The 22,460-nt window shown below is 38.3% G+C and overlaps 2 protein-coding genes across 3 annotated transcripts; both read right to left on the bottom strand.

The window, feature by feature from the left end:
* Window positions 1–249: 249 nt before the first annotated feature.
* On the bottom strand, window positions 250–6,966 carry tdh (L-threonine dehydrogenase). 2 transcript variants are annotated; one of them, XM_008397921.3, is made up of 9 exons: window positions 6,799–6,966; window positions 4,646–4,840; window positions 4,243–4,285; window positions 4,045–4,115; window positions 3,567–3,716; window positions 3,153–3,325; window positions 2,942–3,032; window positions 1,422–1,691; window positions 250–1,284 (listed from the first exon to the last, which is right to left on the bottom strand). In XM_008397921.3, exons 2-9 carry the CDS (start codon window positions 4,830–4,832, stop codon window positions 1,145–1,147), a joined length of 1,125 nt encoding a protein of 374 aa, XP_008396143.1. In that variant the 5' UTR covers window positions 4,833–4,840; window positions 6,799–6,966; the 3' UTR covers window positions 250–1,144. The 2 variants fall into 2 exon arrangements, with proteins under 2 accessions (XP_008396143.1, XP_008396144.1); XM_008397922.3 differs by lacking the exon at window positions 6,799–6,966 and adding an exon at window positions 5,960–6,080.
* A 3,320-nt stretch (window positions 6,967–10,286) lies between these two features.
* Window positions 10,287–20,897, bottom strand: mtmr9 (myotubularin related protein 9). Its single transcript, XM_008397923.3, has 10 exons — window positions 20,656–20,897; window positions 20,092–20,276; window positions 18,807–18,915; window positions 18,581–18,706; window positions 18,087–18,478; window positions 17,464–17,625; window positions 17,225–17,366; window positions 16,898–17,118; window positions 16,621–16,772; window positions 10,287–12,963 (listed from the first exon to the last, which is right to left on the bottom strand). The coding sequence occupies exons 2-10, from the start codon at window positions 20,271–20,273 to the stop codon at window positions 12,800–12,802; spliced, it is 1,650 nt and encodes a 549-aa protein (XP_008396145.1). The 5' UTR covers window positions 20,274–20,276; window positions 20,656–20,897; the 3' UTR covers window positions 10,287–12,799.
* Between the last annotated feature and the right edge of the window lie 1,563 nt (window positions 20,898–22,460).

A 22,460-nucleotide genomic window follows, 5' to 3' on the forward strand; every position in this document is an offset into this window, starting at 1 on the left:
GCGTGACCTGGGTACCACAATGTTATGCCATGCTGCAGGTGTATTTGGAGTGTTAGTTGTCAGCTACAGCATTTCTATGTTGGGCACGTGACTTGAGGGAAACTGCAAGGATTAGCTCTTGTAGGTACCTTTCACAAATGACTTCTTTATTTATTGAGATTCATGTAGTGTGCAACTAATAGTTGTTCTTCTGACAATTTTTTTCACACGACCTTCCTCCTCAAAGAAAACTACACATAAACAAGAGGATATGTGGAAAATATTTATTGTGAAATTTCTTTTGTGATTGAAAGAACTGGCAGAATTTCTCACATACACACAGAAATAAGTAATCGCGTTTGCAGACACTACCTAAATATTTCTGAGCATGAATGTGACACATGCAGTCACATTTCCCATTTTCTGTCTTATTTTTTTTGTTTGTTTGTCAAAATAATGTCAACGCTGGTGAAAAAATATTAAATAACAAAAACTGAAGAGAAACGCATAACAGATCATCAAATGAATTGGGGCAATACAGCTTCCAAACATTTAACGGGGAAAGAATAAATAACAGAATATGAAAAATAAACTAATTACTGAGTAGTATCAGTTAATCATTTCCTCAGATCTTTACGTTGAGTCACTTCACATACAGTACAATCAAAGATACAACTTGTATTCTTAAGTTTCATTCCTGAAAAAAAAAAAAAAACTGACCCAGGTAAACAAAAAAAACAAAAAAAAACAGCACAATCAGCATTTTTGAAAATCATTATTAGAAAATGTTGCAAAATGTTGTGTAACTCCCTCCATATGCAAGTCAATCTCCTACTAATCAATTTCTACTGATCAAGCGGTTCAACCTGGCACAAACTCTACACCCTTTCACTTTGTAACCTAAATGTCCAAGAAGTAAAAGGGAAAGGTGAGCAAACAAGATGTTCAACAGAAAGTTATCTTTCTCTTGTACTTCACCTTTACATTCTGTAGAGATGGTACCTACTACAAGGGCTGTGCTTGTAGTAGGCAAGCACAGCCCTTTACTTCTCTTTTTTGCTCAGAGAATTGAGAGAACAATTATGTACAGACCAAGTTTCTCTATTCTCCTGGGTAAAAATTTTACATTATGTACAAAAAAATATATATACTTTAACGGGGCATCTCAATTGGCATGAGCCATGCACGTTTCCACACCTAAGTAGTTAAGCATTGTCTGAACCAGCTCTGGGAGATCGTAGTCGTGTTTCCATCCCCAGTCATTCCGTGCGTTGGAGTCATCGAAGTCCATGGGCCAGCTATCAGCTACAACATAAAAATAAAAAAAAGTAGATAAAATATTAAATTTGTTGATGAGTTTTGAACACTCTTGTTACCAAAATGACAAAAAAAACAATATCTGCACAACAATTCCTAAAATATGTTAGTTTGAAAATTCTTACCAATTGCCTGTCGTACAGGGTCGATGTTGTACGTGACCTCCAGCTCTGGCATCTGCTTCCTGAGCTCCTGGGCCAGCTCCTCAGGTGTGAAACTCATGGCGTTGATGTTGTATGTCCTCATGCTCAACGTGTCAGCGGGTGCCTCCAACACCTCCAGGGTGGCGCGTAGGCAGTCGTCGATGTACATCATGGGTAGCTGCGAGTCAGGCCTCAAGTTGCACTCAAACTTGCCCGTCTTGATTGCATCGTGAAAAATCTGAACTGCATAGTCTGGACAGGAACAGAATAAAATCGTTATTGTTTTTTTTCACTATTAGATTAGCAGTTCTGATGTTGGTTAATCTTGAAATAATAAACATGTACTAAATTAAAGTGCAAGACACTTTAAAAAAAAAAAGTTCCAATTGCCGACAGAGAGTTTGGTTGCAGCAGCTGTCCATTTGTGTGAAAATAAATATGCAGACAAGGATAGAAGAAGATTATTGCAGCCATAAAAATGCAAAAACTCTGAATTTGGCTGCCTAAGAAGTTTGCAACATGACAAGGACTAGAACACCGAAATAGAGCTCATTAAATGGGAAAGGTATTACACCCACTGAGGTCATTATTCATCTCATGCTTCACTTCCCTGTGATGTTTTAATAACATGAAGTATGTTAAACACATTTCCAAATGTCATTTTGACTGCCACCAACTAGGGTTGCTTACATGCGGTCACTAAAGTTTATCTGGAACACTGACAAAAACCAAAAAATCTTTTTGTACACCCACTAGGAGACGCTTTAATTTTGTCCAAAACACTACTTTGAATAATAACTGACTCATTAGTTATAGACTTTACCACACAATTTTCATTCAAGAATACAAGCATGTCATCTGCATATTGATTTATCTAGCAAAACCCAGAGTATGAAGCATTTGTAACTACTGCTTTTCAATATAATATCAATGCCACTTCTTTTAAACCCCCAAAACCAATTTAAAATGTTGACTTGTTACCACTAAAAACCATTCAAAACAAACATTGGCCCCTGTGTCAGATGTACTATTTTTTTTTATTAGCCTTGTGACAACTCCACGTGTTGGTGTCACATTTGATACACGCCCCTCGTTGCTTTTCTCCAACATCTTGTGACGGTAATCTGACTAGGTTGGATCTAATAACGTATACGGACCACTTTCATTACATCTCAAACATTCTCCAGCTACATTAATAGAGCAACAGGATTGTGCTGATATGTTGCCCAATGATTCTCTGGGCACGTGGAATAGGAATTATAGAGGCACTAAACAAGCAAATTTATGATCTAAAGATGATCACCATTCTATATTCTGCAACCCATTCAGAGAACTAAATATATCGCAGGTTCTTATAAATTCTCAGAAAGAGCTTAAACCTCTTTAAGCTCTTTATAGAGCTTAAAGTTTTTTGTTTTTGTTTTACAAAAAACAAATGATGAGATAAATAACGACATTAAGGAACTCCCATAGTTGATTTTAGATTAATTTATCATTCCTACCTGTTGTGCCACCTCCTGGCATGGAGTCTGCAGAGATGATTCCTGGGTAACGGAGACACCGGAAGTCCAGGCCATAGCGGTGATGGTAATACTAAAAAGTCAAAAACAAGTGTATTAGAAAATGCTCACTTCAACAAGTTTAAAGTTGGTAGGAGATTGCATTATAATTTGATGATAATCTGGCAACAGATGTATAGAATAAAACGCTCACCTCTCCCATTAACTCTGCATGAACTTTGGATACCCCATAGATAGTGCGAGGTCTCTGCACACACAGATCTGGCGTTGGGTTACGGGGCGAAGAGGGACCAAAAGCTCCGATGGTGCTTGGGACAAACAGCCGCAAGCCATGCTCTGCAGCAATGTCCAGGATATTGTGAAGCCCTAAATAGGAAAAATTGAGAATGCCATCATTATTTGAAATAAAGCCATTTTAATTCATTCTAAAAGTATGTTTCAAGAAAGTGGAATATGTGCATTTTCAGCTATTTAATTTGAACAATATATAAGGTACAAATGTCCTGCTTCTAATCGTATAGAGTTGTATCTTATCCTCTTATCCTCATTGGATTTGGAAAAGTAAAGTTTTTAATTTTAGCCACCACGTCCAAGTTAATTTACTCACCAGTGATATTCACAGAGCGTGCCAAGGCCACGTTAGCCTCTCCGACTGCACTGAGGAGGGCGCTGTAGTGAACCAGCCAAGTGATGCGGTTGTTCACCACAATTTCTCTTAAGTTCTTGTAGTCCAGGATGTCTGAGTAGATGAAGGGACCTGATGGTGGCAGATTAATGTAAAAAGTCAATATTACTTCAATAATTTTCAATAATTGATTACGCTCAGTGAGAAGAGCCTTTGGGGTTTTAACATTTCTACATGTGAACATTTTAAAGGAAGCTAAAAGCCTGTTGTAATGATTGCAAAGATAACTGTTGTGAAATAAAGGACTTTCTTCAAGGTTTCAGCAATAGTCACACGCTCAATCAAGGTTGAGCGTGTGATTGTTCAAGTTCATTGTTCAACTTTATGTTGAACAATGAGGTTGTCTATTGACCAAACACAGAGGAGATAACATTTCTGAAGACAGTTGAAGCTTACTCACCGCTGTGAAACACATTATTGGGAGGTTTCCTGATGTCAGACAGAATGACATTGTTCTTGCCAAATCTCTTCCTGCAAGGGAGTTAAGAGTTAGGAGAGATAAAATGCATTACAAACGGGTTACAGCTTACATAACACATGTAGCTAGTTGCGAAACTATTTGCAGAATTTTATTGTTAAAACAAATGAGAATTCTGACCTCAGAAGTTTGGCCAGCCCAACTCCAAGTTGCCCAAGGCCACCTGCAAATGATATGGAGTCATGTGAGAATGCGGCACCAAGACAATGAGGTGCAGCCAATTATCTTCAGCGCCTATTTCCATGGAGATTTAAGCAACTGCAAAAGAGGGCCATAAGAAAACCCTCCTGCTGCACTTGACTTCAACTCTTTGTGCTTAAACCAGAAACTGCTTCCAGCTTTCTTTGCCAACAAATCCCGCTGCTGTTTAAGTCCCTTCAGAGCACAGTTTGTTCGAGCTCACACGTTACATTCACAAATCTCATCTTAACTGAGGAGCAATAAAAGGAGACTGCTTTTCAGGAAGTCATTGTGTTGCTTTACATTACAGAGCAAAATATTGCCGAAATGAGATGCCCCATACCTGTGATTAGCACCTTGGGGTGATCTGTTTCTGAGAAAGACACAGAGTGGAAGCTTGCATCCGATGTAACCTGCCGGGGAGAGAAGCTGATGGTACGCACAGCCACTGTCAGGGGCTGGCAGCCGCACCCCGGGGTGCTCAGCAGGGCTTGCTTGGCTACCTTGGTGAAGTTTCTGATAACAGGCATGTTGGAACCTGTAGAATAATAACAAAAAAGTAGGTAAGATGGCACAAGACTTTTACAGAAGATCGCCTTCAGTAAAATACCAGAGTGAAGTAAAAATGGATAACATGATCTGCATTCAAACTGAAATAATCGATTGTTTTTAGGAGTTAAAATTCTAAATATAGGATAGATTGGCTTATTTCTGTTGCAATCATAGACCTAAGAAAGCACAAACATCAAAACATCTGAATTTTATTTACCAAAACTTTATTTCTTGCCAGCCAGCATGTAGCAACAGCTGGGTTGAAAACTACTTTCACTCTGGAACTTTCTTCTTTCTTTTTTTTTCTTTCTTCCTTTATTAGTGTAACTTTTTTTTATTTCTCAGAAATATTATGTAATGATCATAATTCAAATCTGGTTGTCACATTTGTGCTGAGGGAATGTCAAAATAGACGATGGTTATCCAAAAAACCATAACAGTGAGAAATACACAACAGAGGAGACCAGGACAGGAACCAACGGAGGCTCATATTAACTTGTATTCCTCGTTGACCGAGTCTGAATTCATATATGTTTTTGTACACATGAACTTCATAGAGGAAAGTACAAGCATTGATTAATTGCAACACATATTTATTTTGCAGCCTGTTTTTGGTACTTCGCTGTGCCACTTTTTGGAAGTCTGTTCTTTTTGGCCCTACAGCTCGGAAATTCATGTCTAAAATATCAAATCAGCTATTTTTTTTCTGTTTGTTTGAGTATTTGAGCATATGAATTATTAGGATTTTTTTTTAAATCCAAAGACAGTTTAATAATATACACATTTAAATCAGACATAAATGTGATATTCCACCACAGAAACATAACCAACTAAAATCCTGAAATTGTGCTGTGGCCCCCAACTTTCCTCCTCTAAACTTTCTGAAGGCTGCTGTACCATGAATATTAACGCATCAGCGACGACGTTTGAATGCAACAATTCATTTAATACATCAAATAAAAGAAATAAAAAAAAATAAAATAAAATCTCACAAAGAACCCCAACCAGACACCGACTCATAGCGTAAACCATTGCAACCCTGTGTTTCTGCATATCGACCCGACTTCTGCGCAACGCATCCTTCATGTGACAGACGTGAACTTACCTCAGGGTGCTAACCGGGGGCTTCCAAAAAAGTTGGAAAGCATGTAACGTGAGAGTATTTATACTGCCCTGCCTTCAGAGAGAGCCAATCAGGGAGAGAGGGCGTACAGTGACATACAGAGGGAGAGGAAAACCGTGCCAAGAACAAGGTTGGCGATCTCAATGACCGGATTTAGAAATATTTTTGGAACGCATTAGGAATCACTTAAACTACTCTGTCTTCTTGAGCACCTTAAAGAGATGCAAGGGACTATCTAATACAGAATACAAAAAAAAAAGATAGAAAAACCTTCCGAGAAAATAACACGATTGATAACAAAAGTTATTCAACTTCCTTTACGCACGTTCCAGTAAGGTTACGTAGACATCAGGAGAGAATTGTGTAATATCTGAGACCTCCTCCGCCACCTCATCTTTGGTATGTTTAGTAAATGTTCGCTACCTTACTAATAGTTTTAAAACATTATGTATCACAATATTCAGCGTTTAATTAGATATAGTGGGGTTCAGATATTTAAAATTATTTTCTTCCTTCTCTAAATGAATTCAAAAAGCAGGCCGAAAGCCGGGTGAAGATGTCCGAGTCATCTTAAACCTTCTGCTAAAGCACACAGACTTCTTCCCAGTAAAATTGTTTTATTTTTACATTAAAAAAATATATATATATCTATAGCGTGAGCACCCTTGCTTCAATGTGGGGGCTGGGGGGGAGCGCACGTGGTAGAGAATATTCTAATTCGTACAATTCTTTGAAAAGCCTGCATAAATTCAAATGGAAACGGAGAATTGCGGTTTGAATGGACAAAAAATAAAAATAAATAAATAAAATAGATTACTCACCGGTTATGAGAATCGATGGGAGGGGGAAAAAAAGCAGAAGAAACAAAAATGATGTCTGACCAGGTTTTAAAAGACAGCGAAATAAGTGATGCGGTTTCCTGCTTTGAGTTGCTCCTCCTGCGCGCTGACGTGACGCTCGGGTGTTATCTCAGTTCGGTGTTGCATCAGCCTCGCCTTCTACTATATATATCAGCGGCCATCTGCTTCCAGGGGGGCCGGCCCGGGGTCGGCTCTGATTGGTGGAGCCTCGGAGGTGCGGTGTTCTGACTATCTGTGCTACCTCATCAGATTTTCCTACCGAAGCGGTGCTACGCGTCTTAAAACTTCTAGTTTAAGTTCAAGTTAGAGAAAGTCTGAGGTGCTGGATCAGGCATCAAAACTCAGAAATAACAGCATGTGATGCCAACGGGCGACTGATGGGATGGCAATTCAATGTCTCAACTATAAACATTTACTTTAATCTGTCTTTACTGTCACTAGTGGAGAAAAACCCCTATTTAAAATAACCCATAGCCTGGTGGGGGCACAAATAAAGCCTGGTGGCCCGCCAGGCTGACAAAACACTGGGAGAAACTCTGACTTCTGTCTATAGCTCTGGTTGTAAGCGGGAACCCTGTCTATATCTCGATCTCTAAATAGGAACATGCTGTGTTTATATTTCTAAGCGATCTTTGGGCTGCTCTTGGTCATAACTACCTCACCTAGGACCTGTTTGTCCGGACCCAAATAGAGGCACGAAACCTCTGACGGCTCCTAGGATCACTGAGACACTCAAACCCCTCCACCACGATAAGGTGGCAGCCCACAGAGGGGGAAAAAACAAAGCCAGAAACAGTTTCCTGCTCTGAACTGAACTGATCTGGAAAGAGGCCAGAAGGTGGCACTCTGGTGTTTCTAACAGTCAGTTTAATTAGAAACTAAACCTTTTCTAATGAAAAAAGTTTTGTTAGAAACTAAGCTTTCTGTTTTCTCAGTTATTTTTCTCCCCACAGAAACTACACCTGGCCTGGCGTTGATTAGCCATGGTGGCTTCCTGGAAAAGGTCATTGGCTGACATGGGTGGGGGTGAGGGGGGTGAGGTTTATATGTTGATAAATTTCACACCTCATTTCTTCACTTCAACTCAAATGAAGTAAAGAAATGACAAAATTGCACAATGCCATGTGTTGTTTCGACACAAATGCTAATAGGTTTTCACGTTTAAATTGAACGTAAATTAAATTTGGTTGAGTTGTTGAATTATTAAAGTATGGTATTTTTTATCCAGCATGGCACATGTACGTAACGCTCATTAATAACAAAAATGGCGGCGTTAGCCACTGTTGCCAGATTTGAAATATTCCAGTCCAAACACAGGGTAAAACTAAACCTGTAAAACCTGCCCAACCCAATCAAAACCTCTAAAACTCATAGCACTATATGTTTTATTCATAATCTATATCTAATATATTTTAACAATAATTTAGAGAAACAGCAAAATGTTGTACTTTTTTATAATGAAGGGTAGAGAAGAGTTTTGTAAAGTTTTCAAAATTCCAAAATGTGCATTTTTCTAAGAACTAATATGCAGTTTCAGAAAAATTTTGAGAAGATAGTTGATTCAAGATAATTTCATAAATTGCGTGGTTACATGTGGTCAAGTTAAAAAACGGAAAACAGACTGCAAGCGGAGCAGCTGAACGATAAACAATGTGACTGCTAATACATGCCTGTATAAAGCAGTGGCTCTCTAGCTATTTATCCTTGAGGCACATCATCAGCTGATTGCTTGGTCACAGCAATGGGGAGCTTCCTGGGTTGATGTTTACTCACTTTGAAACAAGTTATAAGGGGAAGGGGAAGGGCCAGACTGAAACCGATGCCCTCCGCAGTTACACTAAGAAAGTTGCTCCTCTATCTCACGTAACATGGTTTGTTTGTTCATGTAAGCTAGTTATGAAGTTAAATATCTAACAATAATAACAAACTGCTCATTACTGTCAAGCAAAAGTTACCCGTGCCAAAATTACCAGTACATTTTGTACAGTCCTTGTTTTGCCAATTGTAGAATAATTTCTTTCCTATAATAAGGTTAAAACATATTATAGGGAAATGAAGTTTTAGCTATTTCTGTTTCACAACCTCTTCAGTTTGACCACAGTCCTCATATTTATGTTTATCTTCAGTTCACCCTGCAGCTTTTCTGTTGAACTGGTCTGAGGACCAAGATGACTGTGAAAAAAAGATTTGGCGTAGTGACACATCTCCATGTTGATTTGGAGAAAAACTGGCACTTTTTTCCCCCTGTAAGAAACAATGTGTTGGATCATCGTCCTGCTGAAAGACCATCCAGCAACACAATCGAAATGTTCTGGCAGATATTTGAATATACATTTCCAAACATTTAAAACTTTTTATAAATCCATGCAACTTAAGGTTCCGAGCACTTCTGGAAGAGAAGTTGCCCCACAGCATCACAGATCCTCCACTATACACAACAGCGTATAATCTTAAGCATATTAATCCTTATTTCAGTTAGCTAAGATGGAAATAAAGTTCAACAATCATAATTTAACTATGAACTACTGCAAGATACTTAATAAATAAAATAAGCTTTTAGAGCTTGTCAAAACAATGAAATTACTAATAAAAACAAAGAGTCATGCAAAATTCCTTCAATTCCAACAGATTGTAGCATAGTAATCGGATCCAAGCTGAAAGATAAATGGGACAATGTTTCTGCAGCCTTGAAAAACCAAACAATTTGATAGTGAACTAGAGCTTAAAATGCTTCCCTTAATGTTTATGCAAATTGTGAATTGCATCAGCCAGTAGGACTGACTCAGTACCATTGGCTGAGCCGAGTCAGCCCATCTCGTTTAGTTTTTAGCTGGTGTGAAAACAATATGAAGCACGTGTGCGCACATCCTGTGATTATCTTTCAAGGTTGTTTGAGGTCAACAGGGCCTGTCCAAAGACATACTGAAGACAAGTTAAGCTGTAAACTTTCAGTATTGTTTTGAAAGATAACTATCTGCAGCCAGCATTAAAATCATATTTTATCACATCTAAGTTGAACTCTTCCTTAACCCTACACCCACCATTTCAGGGAAGCTGACAGTAAATGACCTCCCAATGTTTTGTGAAAAACAAATTAGTCTCACTTATTTCTTTCCATTATTTTTTTAAAATGAATACATTTATTCAAGTCAAAGGTTAGGTTTTTTTGTTTTTTTTAACTTATTTCTGAAGAAATAAAACTCATTCATCTTAACCAGGCATGTCATTAAGGGTGGAGGGTTTTTAGCTCAAGCACAAAGCTAAGTGAATCCTTTCTGCATGGAGTTTGCATGTTCTCTCAGTGCATGCATAGATTGTTCAGTGCACAATCCAAAGACATGACTGTAAGGTTAAGTGTGTGTTGCTGTTTTTTTTTAATGGATATCCGATGAACTGGTGACCTGACCAGGGTCTACCCTGCAATCCCAAGAACAAAACAGTGACGAATATTTATTTCTTTAAACTTCATATTTTAATGTCTTCAAACTTAAAACAAAAAAAACATTGAATACAATCAAATGGTGATTTCTTAAGAATGTAATCAACAGTGATAAAAGTACACACTGAGATGGACTGTGGTTTTACAGTAAGGCATTGCACAAAGTCAGTAAGCAGAACAGACAAAATTATCCGTCTAAAGCTTAATCCTTATTTAAATTTTTTCTTTAGAGTTCACTGATTCTTTACAGATACAAAAATCACTCAGACACACGAATGCAAGCTTAAATTTGTACAATTACACACCACACCGCTGATTTGGCTTACACCACCATTTGACTGTTGCAAACAAAAAGATGGCTATTTGGCAGCGGGCAACAAACAATGCGCAGCTAAATGAATCCTTGTTTCTTACCAATGCGATTTAAAGAGCTTTAGTGTGACTGTTACATTATCCGGTCCTACTATAATGTGCAGATTACATTTAAACAAAGAAACATTTAATCCATTTAGTTAATGACAAACATTTAAAATATGACCGCAGTGCTTTTAATGCTTGCCCACTAACCCATGTTTTGATGAAATTAGCAGAGCAACATAAAGTGTTCTGAATAAACATAGGCCACCACATTACGGCTGACAGGTAGAAGCACCACTGTTCGATGGGAAAACTTGCATCCTGATTATACCACATGCTCCATTGCCCTGCAAAGCTTTGTAGAGAGAAATCCTCAAGGTTGCTATATCCCATATCTCCATGTCGGATTAAATTCGATGGTGTGCATGAGGAGTAACTATACTCGACAGAGAGCACAGTTGCCCTTCAATCATCAAGGCCAAAATAAACATCCCTAATGTCCGATAACATTTTTGATTTCATGGGTCTGAGCTGCTTTGGCAGCACAAGGAGAACCAACGCAGGAATTTACAACTTAAGAGGAGAACTAATTTTAAACTGGAACTTTTAGTGTTTTATTACCAGCTGCAGGTCACAAAGTAGGTGCTGATTTCTGTTTGCTTAGCTAAATTTAAGCAATTAAACTGAAATGCGAAAGAGGTCTGAGGGGGACAAAATTCACTAAAGATGAAAGAAAAATGTTTTGGTCATTTTTTTGTTGCCACGTGTAAACAAAAAACTGGTTCTTCCCTGACTTTGTTCTACTTTTTCAAAATTTTATTTAAACAATTCTAAGATCACGGTAGTTTGGCAAACATAAAAAAATAAAAATAAAAAAAAAAAAATCGAGAAAAGAAACCTGCATCTAAACGATAAATAATTGAAAAAGAAAAATATTTCCAAGGAATAAACCTACTTTGAAGCAAAAGAAAGAAAATACATCTAATGACTCCCATGTTTGGGATTTCATTGGAAGCCAGTTTTTCACATTGGATGAAATGCTTTGTATGCATCAACATCCATGTTAAATATTACCATAATTTTTTTTTTTCAGTGCAGCTGTTGGAAACTAAAAAACATAAGAAAAGTAGATTTTTGAGACTTTGTATGGCTTTGTACACACAAAATAAAACTCATTTAAAAAGTGCATCAGTACCTAATGTTTAACGTGTATTTTGCCCGCCAACTTAACAGTTATTACACAATTATAGGTGCCAAGATATAAATCGGTGTTTGAAGCAACATTTTCCCTCAGTATATTTTCAAGCAGATTAATGTCAGTGTGATCAACTCTCAGAAACAGACTCTTTTTGCCACAAGGCACTTAGTACCATCGTTAAAATCTTCCAGCAACACAGCTGATGATTTAGCAGTATCATTTTACTTAGGAATGTGATAATTGATATTTGAGCACTGCTACTGCTACTTACCAGAACTGCAGAGAATAATTTGTCAATAGCAGATGCAAAATAATTTGGTGGGAAATCTCCATAAAACTCCCTTGTTGTACGGTACAGAAGGTGCTGACCCAACCTACGCATTTTACTTGACCATGCTGAAAAAGTCATATGCCGCCTTACAGCACCACGCATGTTGCCATAGAAACTCTGCAGTGCTTTTACGGTGCTTGCGTATAGCAGCGTGCTTGGTAGGAATGTGAACCCTGTATTAACATAAACACAGTTTCTCTGAAAAAAAAACTAACCAAAGCATGATGTAATTACAAATGTAAATGGACAACAATAAGTAGGATTTACATTGGATGACGCTTTACAAATGTAAATTCAGCTGATAAGCTTGAGCATAATTAAGAATTTTCCTTCCTGCATGTGCAAAGCTCCATATATTACAACATATGATTACGATCAGGTGAAATGTTTTACTTGAAAGCTGGCTAGAAGCCCCCATCAGAACCGCATGCTTTAAAGAATCAACCCCACAAATCATCACTGTGCAATTATTAACTAAATTCATTTAAAAATCAAAAAGAGTGAGTTTGACTATAGTTTGAAATATCTGAAACCAACTTAAGCTTTGTTAAAGCCTAAAGGAGAGGATGAATGTGACCTTTCTGTAGTTATTTTGACATTTTCTCCGTCTTTAAACCACCTCGCAACCTTTCTCTCCCTATGGCGTGTTCAGCAGAGGATCGTCTGTTTCCAGCTGAGCCAGCTGCCGGCGCAGACTGTTCACTTTGTTCTGAAGCTCCTTGTTGTACTCGATTATGTGCACCATTTCGTCGTAAGCCTCATCCAAACACTTGGACGAGCGGTTCCAGCGAAGGAAAACTCCTGGAACAGAACAACAGGACGACAGGGTGAGTCATAAAGAAAATCCAGTACGGGTATAGTCTCACACAATTATGTACTGCTATGAAAATCTTGGTCAATGCGTATGTTTAACATACAGTTGAAACCAGATATTTACATGCTCCAAATACAAACACAAACACACTTACTCGCTTATTTCTCACCGTCTGAACTTAAGTCAGACCAAAGTTATCCTGTTTTAGGTCTGTTAGATTTACCAACATTATTTCTAATTGCTAAATGTCCCAGTAATGAGAAAATGATTTGTCAGAGTGTCTTCAAAAATCAGAAGGTTACATACAGAATGAATGATTACAGTCTCTAATAAATGGGAGAAACTAAAAAAAGAGGATGATGTCTTGTCTTTGGAAAGCTCTCATAGGTTAAATGACACATGTGAGTTAATTTCATTCCCACACGTGGATGTATTTTAGGGCTACACCTGGAACACACTGTTTCTTGTCTGCAGTTTGAAAAAAAAAAAATATATATATAAATATATATATATATATATATATATACATTCCTGATACTAACCAAATATATTCGAAGAAAGTTACAAATAAAAATCTCTGGTTTTCAGCAAATAGAAATAATGTTGGTAGTTGTAACTGAACTAAAACAGGAGAAGCTTGGTGATTTATCTTAAGACAGAGAAAAAATGTTGTCTCCTGAAGCTGTTTAGGTAGTTGATAGTGTAAATATTTAGTAGAGGAAAGACAGAAAGTCTTCTGGAAGAAGAAAATGCAACTCAAACAGTCCTCAATCACTGTGTTGGTGAAGGACCTATAATGAATACATCTATAAGCAAATATTTTTACCAAAACTTTGTGCCAGACTGGTTTATGACTGACTGCAGATTGTTGTTACATAAATTCGTGAGCAATTCCTGAAAGCAAAGGTTCAGATATATGTGCGCCTTACAAGCAGAGTGTTGGATCCTTTTCATAATCAAATAAGACATTTTTTGTCTGATTTTCTTTATTTCTGTCAAACTTAATTAGTGAAATGTAGCCAGAATTCAACATTAATGAGTGTTACAAACAGATGCACAGACTGTGTGAATAAGTTAAAACTGGTTTGTTCTATAAAGTAATATTTACTAACCACAACAAAATTTATTTAAACCTTTTTTTTCCTCCCCAATTCTAAACATGTGACAGAGTAATTTGCATTTACTACTGAGGACATCCAGTTGTTCCCATTTAAAATAATCTGCAGTAAAATCTGACAAGATTGCATCAGCAATCATGTGAAAGCTTTCCATCAACCTTTTGTCCTTGCTGATGTCCCCATCAGCAGCTGGAGATCCGGTGTTGGCTGCAGTCTTTCAAATTGACCCAAAAATGTGGATCATGTTCAAGTAAAAGCGCTTCGTAAGCAGAACCTCGTGGGCTCCGGCGAGTTCTCAAATATCTGCTTCAACTTCGTTTTGAATGAGGGTGTTGGTTTAAAGCTTTAGGTGGGGGAAGCCTTTTGCACAGAAAGCCTGAACCCTTTGACCCCTGCACAGATTACCCCTCCCCCAATTTCAACTTATGAAAGGTCGAACACAAAGTCCCTATCACTGGTTCTGACCTTTCATTTTGAAACAGAAAATCGTTTACTCTGGAGACATTCAAAATTACATTTCTGAATTGTACTCCCAAACGTATTTTGCATATGAACCTCATTGGCTCTGAAATACTTTGGATTAATAATATGACCAGTTTTGTTTCACCATCTAACGTGGCGAGGTCTTCAATTAGCTACAAAATGTTTATAGTCTCTTTTCAAAATGTTAACGCAGCTTTCAATAAATCTTAAATGTTTTGATTGTAATAAAATCTCACAAAAACATTTTAAAATATTAGACAAGCAATTACAAATACAAAGGTATTGGTTGCTGCTCAATACTAACAAGATAATAAAGCACAGGTTTTTCGACTTTAATGAGCTTTCACTTATTATCTGGTTATGACTCTTCACTGCCATGTCTATTAGAGTTACAGGACTAAGATTAGCCTAATGTGATTTATGATGGTGAACTGAGCTGGTAGAAAGATGTTATATGTTGGGAAGGATTGGCAGGCTCAGGTGACGATGACGATTTACCTTCAGCACACCCTGTAACGCCATGAAGTTAAAAGTGTCTAGCTATTTTCTATTAAATAATTACGCAGAAGGCCTACCTCAAAATGTTAATCCAAGCACAAATAAAGAAATCAAAAACGTTATGCTTTCAAGCACGAATAGTCTCATTCATTTCACTATTCATTTGTACCAAATATTGGTCCAAGGAGCAAGTTTTAGTTCAAATAGAAGCAGGATTTTGCAGTGAGCTAAAGATGTCAATGTTTTCAAAAGCCTACAAAAAGCACATTTTTTGGTCCAATTTTTTTGTTGAGGAGTTAGCTATTTATCATTAATTTGGTCATTAATGTATTTGTTTATTTATTTATTTATTATTCTCGTCATCTATTATTTTAGATTTCAAATGTTAATTATTTTGATATTTTACAGTAATTTTTTCCATCGTGTTTCAGAATATTTCCTGTGTTGCTTCACATCTTTTTCTCCTCGGTTCCTCATCCTCATCCGATTTGTTTAGGGAAATGTTTCTTCCTTTTTTTTTTGAATATGTCCAGTGATCATTTTGTACCCAGGTGTCTGTTTTCAGCTTGAGCAGAGCACTTTGTGTATTAAAGTTTGTATTAACTTGTTTGTATTAAAAGTGCTGAACAGATTAAACTTTGTTGACTGATAGACTCGCTGAGTGAACCTATTATTTCAGTTGTTGATTATCAAAATAAATTCTTAAATATTTTGCTTTTTTTTAACTTTTAGTTTAATATAACTTAATATGCAATATACATTCATGTATCATATAGTGAATCAATGCAAAGTGATTAAGTTGCACTGAATATAAACTTCTGAGTGAGTGGAAACTCAGCTTGTGAAAGCTATAATTTCTGAGATCATTAGCGCCCCCTTCTGGTGAGGTTTGTAGGGAAATACAATCACATCATGGATTAAACTCAGGTCTTTAGCAACAACAGACACATTATTGTACATTTTATTCCTTTACCACAACCAGACTTTGCCAGGTTTCATTTAGCAGCCTTTAAACTAAACTACGTCAAAGCTACACTGTATAGAAACTAGTGGGTAATGAATTCAGTCAGCAATGTAGCCCCCACCCAGTTACAGATTTTACAAATAATCAAACAACTGTAATCTTCAAAGTACATATTTTACTAAGTAAAAGTTGTTCCAGATTTTCTTTTTACATATTTTTTCTTAAGTAAAAAGACCATTTGTCATTCAAAGGTGATTAAATCCTAACAACTTGAAACCTGGAAATGAAACGTAACCCATAAGCAACTGTGTGGTCAAATGGTCTCAGATATTTTTTCTATTTCCTGTTTCAGTTTTCCAACCATTTTAGATTGCTTTATTCTGCAGTTCGAATATGCTTACTTATTAATTGTTGCTACATTTCATCAGCTTTAGTGTAACAGAGATTTTAAAAGTCAAATCAGTGTTCTGTGTTTTTAATTCTAAAAGGTTTTGGAATGGTTACCAGTTTAATGTATTTTCTATATATTCTAGGACTGTAGCTTTGTCTCTGTGCCAGCTACGATTTCAGCCTTTACTTACCTTCCCACAGAAGCAGACTCTGAGGAGCCACAGAGGGCCAGATCACAAGACTGTTGGCCTCGTAAAGGGGGTTAGTCAGATGCTCTAGCTCCTGAGGCCGATTCGCCCATGACCACAGCGACACCGTCTTCTCAGGAAGAGACAGCCTGGCTCTGTGACAAGGGAACAAAAATAAAGCTTGACGTTCATCCTCTGCCAAAAAGAGAAATGAGGCAAAAAGAATCAAGCAGGTGGTTTATACAAGCTGGTAGATCTGCGCGTGGTAACTTGAACTGACCTGTCTGCTGCACAGCTTCCTAGGAAGGTCCCAAACTGGGAGGCATAGGCATGTTCAAAGAGCAGCACCAAGAAGCTCTCATTGAACTCAAAGGAACAGGGAAACTGCCGAAGGATCTGCCACACGCAGTCCAAGAAGAGCAGAAAGACGGGAGCCTCTTGGCGCGGCTTGCTGTTGGAGTAGGCGGACTGGGCGCAGCGCTGCTGGAAATGGTGACCTGCCTGGATAGGTGGTTAAAAAAAAAGGAAGATACTGCCATGACTACAACTCCATCCTAAGTCATAAAAGAACATGAGAGACAGTGAATCAAAGCTCCTGAAGCCTAACCTGGAGCCACTCTCGCTCCACCAGACTCTGGAAGCCTTTAATGGTCCTGCAGGCCGGATCCAAGATGATCTGAGCCAAAGACGTCACCTGCAGGGTGGAGTCTGTCCCCTCTGTACCATGAACGAGCACCGACGCTCCCTCCCTGAAGCACAAACGTGATCATGCTTTTTTTTTTTTTTTTTCCCCAGAATGTCTCTGTGTAACAATTACAGCTTTCAAATGTTAAGATATATCCTGACCTGTCAATGCACTGGGCAGCCAAGCAAGCAGTGGTGAGGATCTCCTTGATGTGAGTCTGCCAGTTGGAGGCTTCCAGCTTGCTCAGCCAGCGATCCATGCTGTGGGACTGATCGCTGCAGGCCTCCACCAGCTTAATCAGGCTTTCCTGGAGGACGTTGTACCTGAAAATGAACAGATGTTTTTACAGTATAAACGCATATACTTTGACATTTAATATATGTCATAAAACAACTTATTTAAAGTCAAGAAAACATGCACTGCTTTATAACAGTATTACTATAATGTGTAGTGGCTTACAAAATGTTCCTTAAAATTGAGAGGAAAGACTTAAACATTGATGTTCCCAGATGTTTTCCATCCAATCTGACTGATCTTGAACCATTTTGCACAGAAGAAATGAACAAAAAAATCTTACATGCAAAGTCAGTAGAAATATACCTTAAAAGTCTTGCAGCTTTCATTGCATAAAACTATATTAACTCAGGAGAGGTGGATGTAAATGACAGAAAACCATCCCCATAATTACTTTATGTACGTCTGCAACTTAATATTCCAATGAAAGACATTGAAGTTTATGTTTGCAACGTTTTTGCAAACATGTTGCAAACATGTGGCAGCTCACCTTTCAATGGCTTTGTGGATCCTCCTCCACTGCGGGTAGTTACCCTCAGACTCGAACCCGCCGCCTCGAGCTTTGGCCTGCTGGGCGACGTTGATGGTCCGTGTGTCGATTACGTATCCCCGCTTCCCTGGCCTCAGGGTGGCGTTGATGAGCTTCTCGTCTTCTTTGCAGCGCCGCCCGTTGGTGCCGGTGAGGGGCTGCCCCGCTCGCATCATGACCATGCCGTTCTTCTTGTGGTAGTAGCTTAGCACCGGAAAACGCCCGCCATGGCGGAATGTAGCTGCTTTCCTGAGAGTGTCATCGTCAATGCTTTTAGGAACCGCCACTAGAGGGGGGTATGACGAACATACGGTGAAGTCTTTGTTGACTTCACTCAGTCGCCACTCATCTGTCTGAGAGAAGGAATAGTGTTGTGTTATATGTGGATATAAATGAGTGCCACAGACCTCAAATCCAGGTATGATGAATATTCTTCTGATTAATCATCAATATACCATCGATTCCAAATCCTTAAAAGCGTCCCGAGGAAGAAATGAATTCCACCCGTCTTCAATAACTTCAAACATGGGCCGGTAGAAGAAAGGATACATCAGAGAGACAGAGTCAAGTGTGGACAGAGCCTAGAGAGAGAACAAACATATGAAACAATGTTAGTGAGAATGCACAGAATTTCTCTATGCCCAATAAAAAAAGCTCTATACCCTGTGCTGGAGCCTTTACCTCAATAGAGCTGGCGATGTTCAGACACTCATCCATGCCAGGAATGTCGAGCTGGATCACCCTCAGATCTTTGCATTTAACTATGATGTTTCCAACAGAGCCAACGAATCTAAAAGACAAACAGTTCAGATTTTCTTAGAGTAAAATATCCTGTCAGAACAGATTTAGGTTCTCCAACCAGTGTAGATATTGATGAGTCACCATCTGGATGTCTACACTAATTAGCGTCATGTAGTCGAAGTATACGTGGTGGTAACCATTCCTCAAACTCTTCTTTGTGTGAATACTTATGTACTGTATTTGAGCTTCTATTTTCCACCATACCAATAAAGTTTAACCAGTCTGCATGGACGAAAGTGGAAAAAAAACTAAAACATGAGGTGAAGGATTTAAAATAGTCTCTCTGCACTGCATCTTTTTAAGTATTACAGTATTCAGTATTGGTAGCTCCTGACAATATTTACTACTGCAAAATCAAAGTGCACTGAGGTCATTTTTGCAGCCCTATACCAAAAAAAAAAAAAAAAAAAAGCCTCACAGAAAACTAAATCTGAAACAAGGTGTGAATTTATGCTCACCCCCCTTCACCATTAGAGCTTTTGGTCTTTTGCTGAATGTCTCTACCAGCTTTACACATCTACAGACTAATAAAATGCAGCCCAATCTTTGCAAAATAGTTAAAAGTTCAGTCAGACAGGATGGAGACCATCAGTATATATTTACAAGTCTGTCCAGTGATTCTTAATTGGATTTAGTGGTGGACTAAGACTGGAGTATTCTAACATATTAACATGCTGTGATCTAAAACATTTCATTGCAGCCCTAGATGTGTTGGTTCATTGTCCTGCTGGAAGGTGAACATTTACTACAGTTTCACATCTTTTTTCCAGCCTCTAACAGCTCCAGGATAACCCGGTATTTGACTCTGACCAGCTTTCCTCGTCTTGCTGATGAAAATCATTCCCACAGAATTATGTTGCTACCACAATGATTTGTTATGGGGATGGTGTTTTTAGACTGCTAATGCAGTGTTGGTTTTCAATTACACAAATGTCTACAGGTCAAGTACCTCCTGAAGACAAGTGGTTGCAAGAGATTTTAGTTAGAGGTCTCCAAATAGCATGTGTGCCAAACTTTTCAGATTTTTATTTGTAAAAATGGTTTTTGAAGACCTGTTTATTTCATCATTGTTTGATGAAACCAAAGAAAATCCCTTTTTTTATGGAGTTAGTTCATAACAATTAAGCGAAAAAACCGTAAAATCCAGCAGCTGTACGGATATCACCTTTTCTCTATGGAGTCTATGTTTGAATGGAGGAGCCAAAGCTCCTCCGTGTTGTCCTGTCTGGAGGAGAGAATCAGATGGTGGCCGGTTAAGCACAGAGTTCCCTCCACGGTGGGCATAAAGGGTCGGTGCAGGACCACCCCGTCCACTCTGGGGGTCTTTATCAGTTCAGCAAACTCCATGATCTATGATAAGAAATATCAGAAGAGACTTCACGAATACGGAGGCAACATTAGAAAAGAGGCTGTTTTTAAGGCATTTACACTGATAAGCTCACGTCATTGATCAAAGCAGCTGGTAAAAAAAACATATAAAGTGTCCTGGTCGATTTCGACAAGATATCAATGACATTATGTCAGCTGGGTGGTTAGCAAGACTCAGGAAGTAAGGTGGCTAACATTAGCTAGCTGCTTGATTATAGCACAACCAGATTAATTTAACCAAAAACAAAGATAGTAACCTCTATATAAACGGTAAAATGGCTTCGTTAGATGCTATGCAAACACAGAGATTAACGACAGACGTTTTTCATCGATGCTACAGAAATGTTTTTAAATCAGTTACCTGATATTTTCTTATTAAGCAGCTGAGCGAGGCAAGTACGTTCGCAAAAACACACCGGCCGGAAACAACTGACTCGATAAATTTAGCCCCGGGTCCGCGCGGGTAAAAAGCATTTCTTGCTCTAAAAAGACGTCAGATCAGAGTCAGACCCTGTCCTATGTGTTTACAAATTTACATTACAAGAATATGTAATGTAAACACTTACATAAGAAACGGTAACTCGCATTAATGTTTACTGCATCTTGTATCTTTAAGAAATAACACTAGGTGGCGACATACAAATGCAGAATATAGTTTTACGGTTTTTAAAGCGTTTGTTTTCTAAGTTATTTATTTATATACGATATTTGTATGGAAAGCTATTTCAGCCAAAATTAAATAAATAAATAAATCAGTCAAAATTAAATTGGCTGTAATAGCTTTCCACTTCGACATTAAAATGTATTTTAGTAATAACTTCAGCCAAAAAAGCCTAAATTTGTTGATCATGAGTGATTTTTTAAAACAATAAAAGAGTAAAATACTTTACAAGCTCTGTATGTCTGAAACTATACTTGCTGTACAAATTGCATTTAGAAACACCAATGAACAACAAAGAACAGACGTATCATGAATGATGTTTTACACCAGTCTCTCAATGTTCCCATTGCAGATGACAGTTTGACATTTACCGATTAGCTCTGAGCATTGTCTACTGACTTTCAGCACTCTTAATCACCCTCCAAACCTACATTATTACTCACACAAGAGTTTTGCTCTGATTCAGATAAAGGCCAACTCAGTGATGATTCACTCCCTTGGTTTGACCAGGCAAAACATTTTTTTTGTTTGCATTCCTGTTTATATGAAGATATTTTGGGCACGTTGAATCACAGGATTCTGGCAGATCACATAATGTCTTTAATGTGGGAGCTGAGTTGTGCGTGCTAAAACAGTTCAAATTAAAATGTACTTTATTGTGTGGTTAAGTTGATGTGGCCACCATGGAAAACGGCATAAAAGACTTGTGTTTTATACTTAGGCGTGGATGAGATTTGGTCTGAAAAGTTGAAGTCTGGACATTGATGGGATGTCAAAGTTGACATGTTGCCTCATTGTAAGGATTGGGACAACACAACTGCCAACAGTGGCAGATTGAGTTCATGGTCTACATCAGGGGTGCTCAAAGTCTGTCCTCGAGGGCCGGCATCCTGCATGTTTTGGTTCTCTCCCTGGTTTAGCGCACCTGGATCAAGTAATGGCTCGTTAGAGGCCTAAGAGGAACATTGACAAGCTGAAAAGATTGTTACCACCACCAGGGAGAGAACTAAAATGTGCAGGATGCCGGCCCTCGAGGACCGACTTTGGGCACCCCTGGAAGGGGGATTGGACCTGAGATTGGGTCCCAGTTATAAAGGGGTCAGATTTCTCAGCCTCTCTCAGAAAGTTTACTATAGTATTAGTAAGGGAACTGTTGAACCTGTTGACCCTCAGATTAAGAAGGAGTAGTGTGACTCTTGTCCTGGCCAGGGAACAGAAACTTGATCTTCACCCTTGCAGAGTTTCTTAGGTAATCATGGAAGCTCAGTTATCTGGATCAAATATGTTTTGAGGAATTGGAAAAAAACCAATGTTTGTGTCTCTCATGGTATTTTGTTTGAGAGCATGGATTACCTGAGTTGTTTTTAATTGCTTTCTGGTCCTTTGTTGCTCAAAAGAAGACCTATGTCCACATTCTATTTAGACAAACTCAAGCTTGTTTCCAGTGTGGATTGGACTCCGCCCAGGATGTACCCTTGTTCCAAAGCTTGTCTGTGGCGTTCATG

Source organism: Poecilia reticulata, chromosome 21 (genome assembly GCF_904066995.2).
Source record: "Poecilia reticulata chromosome 21, P_reticulata-male-v2, whole genome shotgun sequence".
Classification (NCBI taxonomy): Eukaryota; Metazoa; Chordata; class Actinopteri; order Cyprinodontiformes; family Poeciliidae; genus Poecilia; species Poecilia reticulata.